The 14,440-nt window shown below is 47.3% G+C and overlaps 1 protein-coding gene across 10 annotated transcripts in view; it reads right to left on the bottom strand.

Annotated features, from left to right (window-relative positions):
* Pcbp3 (poly(rC) binding protein 3) overlaps nucleotides 1-14,440 on the bottom strand; it is a 202,442-nt gene that overhangs the window by 52,639 nt on the left and 135,363 nt on the right. For 9 of the 10 annotated variants that reach the window (XM_059282473.1, XM_059282461.1, XM_059282460.1 and 6 more), the window contains one exon: nucleotides 8,424-8,556. In XM_059282473.1, the coding sequence (XP_059138456.1) occupies nucleotides 8,424-8,433 (10 nt within the window). In that variant the 5' untranslated portion in view covers nucleotides 8,434-8,556. Of the gene's footprint in view, nucleotides 1-4,332; nucleotides 4,427-8,423; nucleotides 8,557-14,440 lie in introns of all 10 variants that reach the window. The other variant, XM_059282472.1, reaches the window with a different exon arrangement.

Below are 14,440 nucleotides of genomic sequence, written 5' to 3'. Positions count from 1 at the left end.
AAATAGAACTCCACAACATGAACACCACTACAAACGGTTGCCACGTCTCCTGTTGATGGTTATCAGCAGTTTTTTGAGCCAGGGAAAGGAAGCCTAGAGGCTGAGTCTCCATGGGGCCATGTTAGGACTTATTTTAGCCAAGTTTCCCATGTCCTGACTGTGGGAATTAAAGGTCTTCCTTATTTAATTATTTTTAATAAACCATAATGTGATGAACATTCCAGACATGGATCTCTGTGCAATAAGGTTTAATCAGAGAAGAGACTTGGCTTGCAGTAAAAACGGTAGGGCTAAAAGGTATTTGTACTAAAATGTTGGCAGAGATGACCAGTCATGTTCCACAAAGTAGTATGGTTCACACCCGACCAAGCCTGTAGGGTATGTGGGCAGGATGCCATCCTGACTCCTGCCAACCTGCACAAGGCTGTCCATCAGTTCCTTCCCATTGTGCACACTTATCTGTCTGGCCACTTATGATCCTGTGCTTTGGTGCAACACTACTCTTTTTGAAAAGGTGCTGCCTGTCCACTGTGCACTCAGGCCTTCTGGGGTGTGTGCGGCCTACAATGCTTTATCATAAAAAGACATACAAAAGGCCAACACGTAATTTTTATGCCCGTATCTCTTTAGTCCATCCCAAAATTTGTGTGACATATTAAATTTAGTACTTAAAAAAACCCAGACTTCTAATTACCCAGTAGCATTTATTGACTAGCTTATTCATTCTTAGTGATCTCAATGTCCTTTGATTATAGCAAAACAGAACTAGGTATTCTCACCTGTCTCTGCCCCCATTCACATGTGACATTTTGATTATTCTTACGATAGCATGTGTGTACAAGCATGCGGACATACATATGCATTCATGCACCCATGTGGAAGCTAGGGGACAACCTCAGATGTTGTTCCTAAGGTGTAACCCACTTTGTTTTTTGAGATCGGTCTCTCACTGGCCCAGACCTTACAAAGCAGGCTAGGCTGGCTGGCCACCGAGTCCCCAGGGATCCGCCTGTCTCTGCTCCTCCAGGGCTGGAATGTTTATGCCACTATGCCTGGCTTTTCATATGGATTCTGGGGATTGAGCTCAGGTCCTATTAGTACCTTACTAACTGAGCCATTCCCACCAGCCCTGACAGCATATTTTTTCCCCCGGCCCGAGACAGGGTTTCTCTATGTAGCCCCAGCTATCCTGGAACTCACTCTGTAGACCAGGCTAATCTTGAACTCAGAGAATTGCCTGCCTCTGCCTCCCAAGTGCTGGGATTGAAGGCATGTGCCATCGCCACCCGGCCAGCAAATTCTTATACAGGTTTCTTGTCCCTTCTGTCCCCACACCAGCACGCCTGTGCAAAGGAAGAGAGGGAGGCAAGCGGCGTTCAAAGCCCATCGCCATGCAGCGGGAAGACAGAGTTTGCATATGGCTGTCCCATTCAGTCCTCAGCTTTGCCAGGGCTTGTTTCCCAGCCACAGACAGACCCTTTCTTCACTGAGAAATCTGTCTAGAGCCCAGCTGTAGCTACTGCGGTCTCCTCGCCTCTCTAGACCACTCCACCGAGTGGTCTCTGTACACCCTCCCCAGTGGCGGTCAGTCCTAAGTCAGCACGAGTCACAGCTTCTGCAGCATCTTTCCTGCTCCAGCACTGGCCTTGGGCTTATGCTCACCTTGAGTTCTAGCAGGTGTGTTCCTCATCTCCACAAGCCTCAGTCCCATCAGGTGCCGGTGGGGCAGCCTGTGCCCTTTCCTCCAGAAAGCTCTGGCTGCACACGACTAAAGCAAAGTGACTCAGCCTCAAACACCCCACAAGGCGGTCTGCATGCATCCGACCAGGTAATCACTGGCAGCATCCTCTGCTCTCCCAGACCTGGTACTCAGGTCCATACCTTCTGCACCCAACTCCAGCTGCATCGGGACCCTGCTTTTAAATTTTCACTTCACAGCCACACCAGGGGTTCTCAGACTCAGAGTGGACATGACATGTACCACCAGAGAGGCCTGTCCTACATGGCCTAGCCCAGAGGTTCTGACTCCACTGATCTGAGGCAGGCAGCACAGAATCTGCATCTCCACAGGATCCTTAGGGGACAGTGGAGGTGCAGAGATCACACCTGGACAACCAGAGACCTGTTCTGTTTCATAAGCAGAACAGCCAAGATGCAGAAGCCAGATGCTTTGTGGCTAAATTGGAGAACCAGATAGGCTGTACTCAACAGTTCTGCAATGGATGGCCCTGTGCACTTTTGGGGCCTTCCTGATACCCAGCTCCCAATATTGAGACGTTGGTCCTCTGAAGCCTACTCCATTGGAATCAGGACATCTCTTCAGATGGCTCCAGCTGTGGGGTACTCCTCACTGCAGATCTTCCCCAGGCCCCTCTAATCGCTTGAAGAATGCTTACTGAGGCTTCTGGCCTCTGAGCGGGGCCCGGCTGTCTCCTGGAACATCACTTACCTCTCAAACACAGAATAATGGGATGACAACTTGTTTCAGGACACTCCCAAACCCAGCTTCACAGGTGGCCCTTCAAGTCCCACAGAGACCCCAGCTCAACAATGAATATGATGAGGGCGATGTGGACAGGAAGGGCCATTCCAGTGTGCATGGGGGCAGAGGACAGGCACACAGTCAGGTTTCCAGCCTGTGTTAGGACTCTCTCCTCTGTCTGCACATCACCACAGGACATGGCTCTATTGCTTCTGCATAGCTATATCTATGCTGTAATCTTTCCCAGTGGGTTCAGGGAATAAACGATCATAAAGCATACCCATATCCCATGAATGGGTTCATTTCCAGAGGCAGCCCTCACCCCTCACCTGAGAAATAATGGGGAACATTACAATTTCAAATGTCACATGAACATGTATGATTGTCACAGCTGTACACCTCTATCTTCACTCGCTGTGAATAAGCCTAGTGTCCGAGATACATGTTACAGGAAGCACAAAGGGACAATGTTAAAACTGCATCATTGTATGGGGCTTTTTCCAGGCATCAGATTAACAGCTACAAATAAGGAAAATGTTGCACATTTCTATCCTGTCTTAGTCAAACAAAAAACCCAAACAAACAAACAAACAAAACTCTGTTTCCTCAAGATTGCAAAACAGTTCAAGAAATGCTCTTTTAGAAAACATACAGGATTCACTCTAAGGCTGTAAGTTTATCAGACAAGGAGTCTTTGTGAGCCCTGCTTTGTCACCAAGGGTACAGCTACTGTGCCACCCAACAGAGATGGACAGCATGCATAAGCAAAGTGCTGGTGCTTATCCTTACAATGCTGGCCACACACCGTGTTTCCTGGAGAGCGGGAATAAGCTCAGATTTCATCTGAAAGGAAAACCAGTTCCTGGTGGAACACACTCAGATTAAATTGCTACAATTCTTGTTCTGGTACACTGTTTCTGGAAGCATTTCCCCATGTGTGAATGGGGCAGATATAACCAGATCCTGCAAACACATACATGTTTGTCAAACACGCAACTTGCTTGTCAAACACGCAAACTGGAACATCCTGAGGCAATGCACACCTGAGCTTATTTACAGGACAGGCAAAAATGTGAAATTTTGTTATTTATAAGCTATAAAAATGTATATTAGTTTTTTATAAATATTTTAAAACTACTATATATTCACGTAGGCTTTACCATTGGGGATCATGTTCAATGACTTGCCGGGTAAAAAGCTAACTAGTAAATTGCTCAATATAAATATTAAACTCTAAAATATACTTTTCCATTTATTAATAATATGTGTACATAGATCTTTTGATATTTGGGTTCTGATATTTGGGCTTCATAATGCTCTTATCCATGGAAACATATAACTTTCTGAGTAACTTCAGAGGTTTAAGCCTCTAACAAAGATGGACTTAAGGAAAAAATTGATCCAGAGCGCACTGAACCCTGTTCCTAAGGATGGCTCATATAGTCCAGGGTAGGGATTATATTCCTTTCCATATCTGGTGTTTCTGACCAACAAAACATACGTAAAATTGTATGCTCTTACTTTTTTTTCAAATAATGTCACCTCAACAGTAAAGAACATTAAAATGCCATTGGTCCTCCCCAAAAGAACTGCCTTATGAAAGCAGAGGGCCCAATATCTAAATATCTAAAGCCGCTCGTACATAGAACCCAACTCCGCTCTTCCCACTGCCCAGCAGAGCTCTGTACATCATCATGGCAGTTCCTTCGGCACCTTCTCCCAATGTATCAAATACGTGACCTTGGCACACTCTGCCACACCACCTGGAGATCTGAGCTAGGACTCTTGTCAGCCTTGGCCACCTGTCCTGCTCTGCTGACCACTCACCCAGGCCCACAGAATCCCCTTACCTCCGAACAAAGCAGCCCTGTAGGGTCAAGAGGATCAAGTTGGGTGTGGGAGCCAGACAGATGGTTACTCTCCCCGTTTAGAGAAGATGAAATGCTAACAGAGAAAAATTAGAGTGATGTTTTGTTCTCAACCGAAAGAGGCCACCCATCCCATTGGCCTGGGGTGGGAACCACGTGACATTGCCCAGGCACATGTGACCTACTTTTCACCCAGCTCCCCTTGTGCCCTTGGAGGGGCACCCAGCACTCATGGCTGTCATTTCAATGGCTCCTGCCCCCAACAGGACTGAACAAGCCAGTGTGCCTGCAGGACATATACATAGCAGCTCAGCCTGAAATGGGGAGGGGGGTTGGCTAGCATTAATCCAGACACAGCTTTTCGCATTAGACATTGCCATCGTGCTGACCATCCATGTGCAGTGTGGGCAGAGGCAGATCCCTAGACACTGACTATGGGGATGCCTTGAACTGACTAGAGACACACTTGCAAATTCTCAAGGGACCAGGTGAACAGTACCCAACTCACCTGGGTTAGGTACACAAAATGACAGACTGGAAATTCTTGCCTTCCCTATTTTTAATTAATTGTAGTCAGTCCTGAGAAGTAAGCCTATGCATACACTCAGAAGTGTATGAGCATGCTAAGTCATTTAAGGTGGTCTGGGTGTGGGCTGTGATATGTACAGGCAGGATAAAGGGACCAACTCAGGACCCCCAGGCTCAAGTACTTGATACGTAAATGGAGGGGTAACATGAATATTAGCCACCATCAAACTGAGCATTTCTGCTAGTAAGCAGAAGAGAGCGGCTATCCCATGATACTTGTTACTGATGTGTTAACTTTATCTAGCTACTTATACAGTATCAGAGGAGGTTAATGACCAAAACACAAGCAAGCATATATGAGAAGGCGGCCAGGAGGAACTAAGGAACTATGGGCTGTACCAGAAGGCAGACTGTACAGTGGAAGGAGCTGGTCACTTTAAGCACAGAAATTGCTAGTAACTCTGCAATGCCCACCACAGCACAGAAAAGAAAGGGGAGTCCCAAAGCCTCACCATGTAAATAATATAAGCAATGGACATCCAGTATAGAGAAATAACATAATGAAATGCTCCCCAGAAAGATCAGCCTGGATCTGCAATCTGGGAGGTGTACTATCTAGGTTCCATCACGGTGTCTTTTAAACAAAATAGAACCAAACTGCCCACATTTGTCCTCTTTTTTTTTTTTTTTTTTTTTTGCATTTAGTATTACATAGTAAATACTTTAAGTTAATGCACTTAGGTTTAGGCAATAGTACCAAATTCCTGATATTTCACTTTATGAATAAGATTTCAGGTGCTCGGTTTTATGTTTTAGTGTGTAGAACTATAATGAGTCTACAATAGTTGAGTGTGCCAGACATTTTGAGTTGGTATGCTGAGCAATGTTGTAGTAATATTGCTAAAGTTTGGGGCATATGTTTACCCTCAAATACGTATGTTGAAAATCAATCTCCAGGCTAGATGTGATGGTGCACATCTTAAATCCAGCACTCAGGAGGTAGAGGCAGCCAGATCTCTGAGTTCAAGACTAGCCTGGTCTACAGCAAGTTCCAGGCCAGCCAGGACTATATAGTGAGACCCCACCTTTAAGAAAACAAAACCAAGAAAGATAGCTAGATCAATCTCTACCATGACAGTATTGGGGCCTGTGAAGGTGACGAGGCTGCGACCTCCACCTACTAGCCAACTAGTGTCTCACAAGAGGCTCAGGGAGACCAGTTTGACTCTCTTGCCAGGTGGTCCTCCTGTCACACAGAAACACAGTATTTGTGTCTCCAAAGGATGCAGTGTCCAAGGAGGCTCCAGACTGGAAGCAGCTGCATCCCTACCAGACTCCAGACTAGAAGCAGCTGTATCCCTACCAGACATCAGCAGACTTTCTGGCATCTTCATCTTGAGCTCCCAGCCTCTAGAACTGTAGTAGATTTATGTGGGTGTGACTTATCTAGTCCTGGGAATGAGCCCCCTTTGTCTTGTGACCTCCCCACCATGTATATTTACAGCATATGATTTCTGGGTCAAAAATACATAAATTACATCAGGTATGCATGCCTGCAATCCCAGCACTCAGACTTGCTAGTACAGGAACCTGCATGGTCATACACTCAGGGAACGTGTGCCTGGGAAAGGCCATGGACCTTCACACAGGGCACAGCAAGTCCTAGAGGTATGCTCTGGGCAGTGCAGGGATGTGGCTGTAGGAACCAGGACTTCAGGAGCTTGTTAGACACACCAACCGTCCCAGATCTGAGGCCTCTCTGGTAAGTGAGCCTATTAGGATCAGTCTCCTCTGGGTAGAGGCAGAAGAGGAAGCTCTTCAACTCACCTGGGAATTAAGGCACACGGCAGTGGGAAGCCTAGCCACCCCAGGACACTGGCCTAGCAGAGGGCATGTTGTAGAACTCTGACCTCCAGGTGCAGCGGGAAGCCTAGCCACCCCAGGACACTGGCCCAGCAGAGGGCATGTTGTAGAACTCTGACCTCCAGGTGCAGCGGGAAGCCTAGCCACCCCAGGACACTGGCCCAGCAGAGGGCATGTTGTAGAATGCGACCTCCAGTCACAGCATGGTCCTTAACATCTTGAAATCAGAATATCTATGATTATCTCTATGGGACCTTTACAAGATCCACAAAATCAGGCCCTTTAACACCCCCTCCTAGCAGAAATGGAAAGCTCACTGGGTCCCTTTCCTCCCCAAGGGTATATAAGTATTCTACCCCAGTAATTGCTGTGGTGGGGTGGGAGGTAACGGAGAAAGTCTTCAGTGGTATATAGCTGCCTGCCCGTAATTACCCCCCTTGCTCCTGTAAGTAACCTCTTATCTGTGCTGTTGTAAGTAATTCCAATAAACTCATTAGTTCACCAAGGTACAACTGGATCGAATCATTCCTTTGGTCTGTCATTGCCCTGGGATCTGGGATGAACAGAAATAAACTCTTCAGAAAAAGTCCCATGACATAAGATGAGATGGTTTTGTTCCGTCTTGATGTACAGCCATACCTGGCGCCCTGACCAGTATAATTCATTCTCTGCAAACCCCTCTCTCACCTTGACCAACAACTCATAACTCTGCTGCAGCTCTGCCTGGCCCAGCAAAGACCAATCCAAGAAGTTCCCTGGGAAACTGGTAGGGTCTCAAAGTGGGGGTGTAGGCCAGGACTGAGGAACAGAGGGGGTGGCTTGGAGACTGGTTGAGTGGAAGAAATGTGGAGAGCAGAGTGATTCCCCAAGTACTAAGCCTCCAGTCAGTTGCTCTGTGGCTCCACTACTACCTGTGGACAAGGCCTAGGTGCTTCCTTGTCCCCACTGTCTGTGCACTGAACCCCTTTACTGCTGCAGGGCCCTTTCTAACCCTCTTCAGGGAGCTCTCATGGGGCTTGAGCAGAACATGCAGGTCTGGGCTGCAGTGAGCCTGGGGAGGAGGCACTGAAGGAACACAGAAGGTGACCCTGAACCCTTGCCTCTCTCCTGTCATTTGCTTTCCAGAACTCATAATGTCCATCCAAAGTTGCAATGAGGGGCAGAAGCCTCTCTTTATGGCCATGTACCCAACCAGAAAGCACTAGCCATGTCATCAGAAAGCAATATGGATGCTAATGAACAATCCAAAATAAATAATTCTTTTTACCATAGTATCAGAAAGCACCCGCCCTTTCTACAATCCACATCACCAGAAAGCACCATGGATGATAATGAATAAAATAATTCTTCCTGCCACAGTATCAGAGAGCAGAAAAGGGGACTAAAACCCCATGGCGGCCATCAGTATCCCAGCACGGCTGCTGTTCTCCATTCCCTAGACCTGGGCTTGCCTCATGATTCCTGGTTGCTCAGGCCAACTCCAGGAGAGGGGTTCCAGCCTTTGGGGTGACCTGAGGGTATACAACTCTCCAAAGTATATACAGAACCCAGGGCCCAGCAGAATGGAGCAGGACAGAACAAAGAACAGTCGCACTGCCAACACGTGTGTTCCCTAACGGGGACCCTGGCTTTGCTACCACCATGCCTGATGAAGAAACAGAACGGGCTTTAGGGCTACTCACCTTCCCCCATAGGCAGGCTCTATGGTTCAAAGCAGGTCCATAGATCCAAATGCTGAAGCACACTGTCGCTCAGAGCACCATCCACCAAAAATGGAGGTCTCTGGCAGGGCTGGCTTCTCTGGAGCTCACCTACCTGAAAGAGAAACACAGGGCAGTATGAGCTCTGGGCTCCAAGGCCTTGACCTCAGACTGGGCCCTTAGCAGCCTTTCTCCTTTCTATTCCCATTTAGAGCAACAAATGGCTCTAAAATGGTCACGTCTAAGGCCTACATGAGAGGGACGTGTACCAGCAGAGATGACCTCAGGGACGATGTCTGAACAGCCCAATAGAGGCAAAGGAACATGAAGAAGGTGTCCATTTCCCAACAGGCATCCCAGAGGTCCTATGAGGAATCTGTATGATTGATCTGCTTATAACATTTAACATATACATCTTCTATTTATAATATTTAGTATATACATCGTCTACATACACTATCCAGCATATGTGTCTGCATAGGCACTAAGTTTAAAATGGCAGTTATTAGATTACACACTAAGTGCACTGCTGGTTTGCTCTGTTCACAGTCCACAAGGTAATCTTACCAATCTCTTCAACTTCCCCTTGCAGCAAGGCTACTGAAGCCACCTTCTGCACTGTCTAGCCTTCTCCAGCCTCATGGTAGCCTCAGCATGTGCTGTTGACTTGTCACTTCCTGAATTCAGGTCTGGTGCCAACACTAGGCATCGATTTCTTGTTGCAAGCACTCACCTCACCATCGCCCTCCCTGCTATTTGTTATATATTCTCTGGGTACATATCCATGGCATTCCCAGGCGATTGGTAGGGACATCTAAAAGGCTTACATACAACAGCATCCTATGCTTGGACATGTGAGATCAATGCACCAACAGTGATCACTGCCCAGGCTGAGTCTGCCTTTCCTAGAGCTGTGCAGATAATCAGTTTCGAGAGGCTGTCTCCAGCAGGTGTGTGTCACTCACCCATAGCATAAAGTTCCAAGCCAAATAAAAAGAAAATACTGGGGCAAAGGGATTCTATACCAACCATGGTTAAAAGAAGCCTACCCCACCCTTCTTCACAGGTCCTATACCTGGGAAAGCTGCTGCACAAATATGGCATTGAGCTTTGAGTGCCATGGTGTGGAGTTGGGCCCTTAAAGTTAGTGTGTGGGATACCAAGGTCACTTTATTTATACATAGTATATGAACTAAGGTAATGCTTAAAAAGTTAAACAAGGGGGTAGAGAGATGCCTCAGCTGGTAAAGTGCCTGCTTTACAAGCACAAAGACATGAATTCAGCCCCAAGCACCTGTGTATAAAGCAAAATGCAGTGGCACACACTTAAAATCTCAGAGCTGGGAAAGCAGAGGCAGGAGAATTCCTGGGGGTTGTTGGCCAGCTCGTCTAGCCAGACTGGTAAGTTTTAGTGAAAGACTGTCTCAAAAAATAGGGTGGAGGGCAATTGAGGAACATATCTAATATCAACCTCTGACCACTGCATGCACATACATATGTACTTGTACACACTATGAACATAAACACACACACACACACACACACACACACACACACACTAAACAAAATAAGAGTTGGGTATGGTATTTTCCACCTGTAATCCCAGCACTTGGGAAGCTGCAGCAGGAGGATCACCAATTGAAGGCTAGCCTACAATACATAGTTAAGACCTTCATTCAAAAATCCAAGGGCAAGGGACATAGAGCAATGGTCGAGTACTTGCCTAGCATTCACAAAACCCTGGGTTCCATCTCCAATACCGTACACGGGGCTGGGGGATAGGAACCAAAGAGATCTCCTATTAACTATTGCAACATTAGCCTGTATTCATCTTTAGCCTCTCCCACCCTCAGAGTCACACGGATATGACACTGGTGATTAAAAGGGCACAACCCTATATGTACCCATGCAGAGCGGCAACTGGATCTGTGGAACCAGGACCGGAACCTGCAAGTGGGTGAATGAGGCAGTGCAGGGAAGGAAAGTGGAGCTGAGGCCATGAGTGGTGACCACACAGCCCTGCTCAGGCGGCATGCTCGGGTGTGCTGCAGTAACTAAGACAGCAACGTCCCAGGGGTCACAGTGAAGCCTCTGGGAGAGAATACAGCCCAGTTAGCCCTTGGTCCTCTTGTCACGAGCTGCCACCCCCAGGAGGAGGCCTACAGACTGCCTCTAAAAGTGACTCATTAAGGTTCTGGGCTTAGTACATGCATCCTGAAGACAGTGATACGGTAAAATTAAAATAAGGATGTCAAGGAGAAAGCAAGTAAACAACGGGACCCCCCAGCTCCACGTCCAAGGCCCTCAGAATTCCAGAAGCAATGGCCATGTTCTCAAATCAGAATTGAGAATGCTGTCAATCAGTGAAGCAAGAAAAGACCATGAAGATGCTGTCCTGAGGTCACTGTGTGCTGAAGAACAAGAAAACCTGCAGTAGAATGGAGGAAAGCACTGGGGGGCTTCTGGCCGCAGCACACAAGCCCAGAAGAGAGGCCACAAGTGGAGACAGATGGGCTTCAGGACCAAAGCACCAACTCCTGGGCCTGCAGCCTGGGTGCGGGGTGCGTGAGAACAGAACCGCCAGTCACAGAACAAAGATGCTTCAGAGGAGCTAGGGAGGAGGACGGCACTGGGAGCCGTTAGGGAAGTAAATGAAGGACGGAACGGCAGAACTGAGTTTATCTCAGAAACAAAGGAACGCAACAGTGGAAGGCACCTGTGCTAGTCTCCTCTCTGGGTCTTCATTTTGTTTGTCTTTTAAAGATTTATTTTATGTGTATGAGAGTTTTCCCTGCATGTAGTATGTGCATCACATGCATGCAGTATCTGCAGAGGCCAGAAGAGAACGTTAAATCCCCTAGAACTGAAATTACACATGGCTGTGAGCCACAGACCAGGTGCTGGGAATTGAACTGGGGTCTTCCACATGAGCAACAAGTGCTCTTAACCGCTAAGTCACCTCTCCAGCCCCACGTGTTGCTTCTTAAGCTACATTTTGCTGTCCAGCAGGATGCTTCTGGACGGAAATGTTTGGTGAGCCCTGTGTTCTACAGCACATGTCTCCATCAGACATCTGGCACTGCGAGCATATACACCATGATCATTTTGGGTAAGAGAGGAAACTGGTACAGAGTATCCCTCGGGGTAAATGACCTACTCAAAAGGAAGCTCATTAAACTTGGGAGAAGAAACAAAGCTTTTACTGATGGCAAAATCCCACACACAGCACAGCACTGCAGGGCACGCTGCGGAAGGGAAGACTCCGAAAATGAAGAAGGATGAGTCTCAGGAACGCTGGGGCTGGAGCTGTGGCTCAGAAGCTAAAAAAGCACTTGTTGCTCATGCAGAGGACCCAGGGTTTCATTCCAAGCACCCCATGGTAGCTTACAACTGTCTGTAAATCTGGTTCCAGGGGGATCTGCATGCTCCTAAGCGCCTCAGGCCCCAGGCATGGACGTGGTACACAGGCATCTAGCAGACAAAGTACTAGTACACATAAAGTTTTTAAAATCTAAAACTGGGGTGGGGATGGGGATCCAAACAGACCATAGAGACAGACCTAAACAGGACACTGTGAAACAAGGATGAACTCTAAAAGACACAAAAGAGAGCAGCAGCATTAGCCTGGAAACAGCCATAGCAAGAGGCAGAGGAGAACCAGGCAAACTGAACATCAAGAAGACTGCCAAGCGTTCAAAGAGGAGGAGACTGAGCAAGGCAAAAATGACCAGGAAGAAACTGAGTGACTCAGAGCATAGGTCAAAAGTTATCCCAGAAATATAAAGTGGAGTTCCCAAGAAAGAAAAGCAAAACTACAACCGTGAGGCTGGGGATGGCTCAGTGGCGACAGAGTACTCAAGGCTCTTCCAGAGGATCCAAGTTCAGTTCCCAGTACCCAAATAGGGCATCTCACAACTACCTGTAATTCTAACTCCACGGGATCCCAGGCCCTCTTCTGGGCTCCACAGCATCTGCATACATGTGACAGACACTCACATATACACAGAAATAAAAGCGAAATCAATCTCTAAAAAAAATAAAAATAAAAACCACCTATGAACGTTATCAGGTAGAGACTGGGTTGAAAATGCTCTTCATACACCCCAGCACACTGTTCCAGGGGTGGTAATGACACAGAAGAGTCCCTGGAACTCCAGGTAAAAGGACCAACTCCTCTGTATAGAGAGAAAGCCAGACAGTAACAGACGGTCAAGTACAGGGCAGCACAGGGCAGTGACTCCCCAAACCCCAGCAGAACCAATTTCCTAGAAATGTTGAGGGGCAGATAGAAAAGTGAATCTAGAGATCTAAAACATAACCCTTCTTGAAAGGATTATAAAGAGAAAAATATAGACAACACACCACATTTTTAAAAGATACACAGTAAAGAGGACACTGTATACGTAAGTACAGGATTAGTTCTGGGGGCTGGGATAATCCTTCAATTACATCAGAAGACGCATGTATGGGCCTCACCGCCTAGTCAAAGTTCCAGGTCGGGTCAGCATAGCTGTGCTCTGTATCGGAGACACAAAGACTACAAAGATAAAAGCTAACCACAGGAGCATTCAGAAGCCTATCAGGCAGGGGCACAGGGAAGGGGCAGGGCTGGAATGTGGACTCCAAGCCTGAGTGAGACCAGCAGGTACTTCCTCACCAAAGGACTCAACTCCCAGTGAAGCTGTGTGTGATGAATACATAAGAACCAGGCAACTCAGCGCCAGCTATATGAAGCACAAACTTCAGTGGCAAGGGAAGACGGATAAACACAGGGTCAAAGCAAGTGCCATCACATCCGCCATCAGCCCTGGCAATAGTGGGTCAGTAGTGAGCAGATGAGGGCACTGGCGGCACAGAGCAGACACCAAGGACAGCACATCAGACTGTGGGGACAGCAAACCCATCTTCTTAACAGATTTGAAATGTCCACCTAAAACCCAGCTTACTGTAGGTCACGGAGAACAATCCCAGAATGTTTTATATGAACAGAAAAGGAACAGAGGGTGGTGGTATCTGGTCATGATGTGCTAAGATCAAAAATAACTTTACCAAAGGACAACTTACACCATAGTAGGAACATTTAGGAAAAGGATCATTAAATTGATCCCCAAGAGAAAGCAGTGTGACCCGCAGAGTCATTCCTCCTATGTTACTAAGACTCAAAGAAGCCTGGAGACCCAGCCCCTGTAGAGCTAGAGAGACAATGAAAGTCTAGAAAGCCAGCTCTGCTGTCCCTTTCTGTTCACAATGGGAATGCCATTGGGGAGGAGCAGAAGTCAAATGACAAATGTAGCTCCCTTGATCGCCCTGCCCCTGTCTGCCACTTTGGGGCCCACTAGGAACTATGGTGGTATTTTATTTGTACTGAAATGTGATTTTAATTGTATGTTAATAAATAAAGTTGCCCGGGAGTCAGAGCTAATAGCAAGCCATAGCAGAGCTGGGCGTTCGTGGCGCATGCCTTTAATCCCAGCATTTGGTAGGCAGAGCTAGGTAGATCTCTGTGTGTTCAAGGATACAGCCAGCATTGGAGACACATGCTCCAATGTGTGTCTGGAGGTCTGTACAGACAGGCAGTGACAAGGTAGTCACGTGGTTGGGTTTACAACCAATGAGAAGGCAGAACACAAAGTCTATATAAAGACAAACAGACAGGAAGTAGCTCTCTTTTGGAGAGGTCTCTTGGCTGAAGAGGATAGCTGCAGCAGGCGGTAAGGCTCTTAGCTCTGATCTCTTGGCTTTCTTCTTTGCATTGGTTCTGTGTTTCTTATTTAATAAGACGGTCGGTTACATCTACAAGGAACAGCAGCAGCCATTCTGATGTCTGGCTGATCAGGCCACCATAGCCAATATCAGTCTCAAAGTATGAGGACCTCAAGCACGTCACATTTCCCTTGGGGACAGGGCAGCTGTAACTAACACAGTCATGCACACAGGCAATGCTCACATTCCCACGTGTGTGGGCACAAAAGTAGCATATCGTGTCACCCAGGCTCTTT

The sequence above is a fragment of the Peromyscus eremicus genome, chromosome 16_21 (assembly GCF_949786415.1).
Source record: "Peromyscus eremicus chromosome 16_21, PerEre_H2_v1, whole genome shotgun sequence".
Lineage (NCBI taxonomy): Eukaryota > Metazoa > Chordata > Mammalia > Rodentia > Cricetidae > Peromyscus > Peromyscus eremicus.
This window is presented reverse-complemented; position numbering and strand designations above follow the sequence as displayed.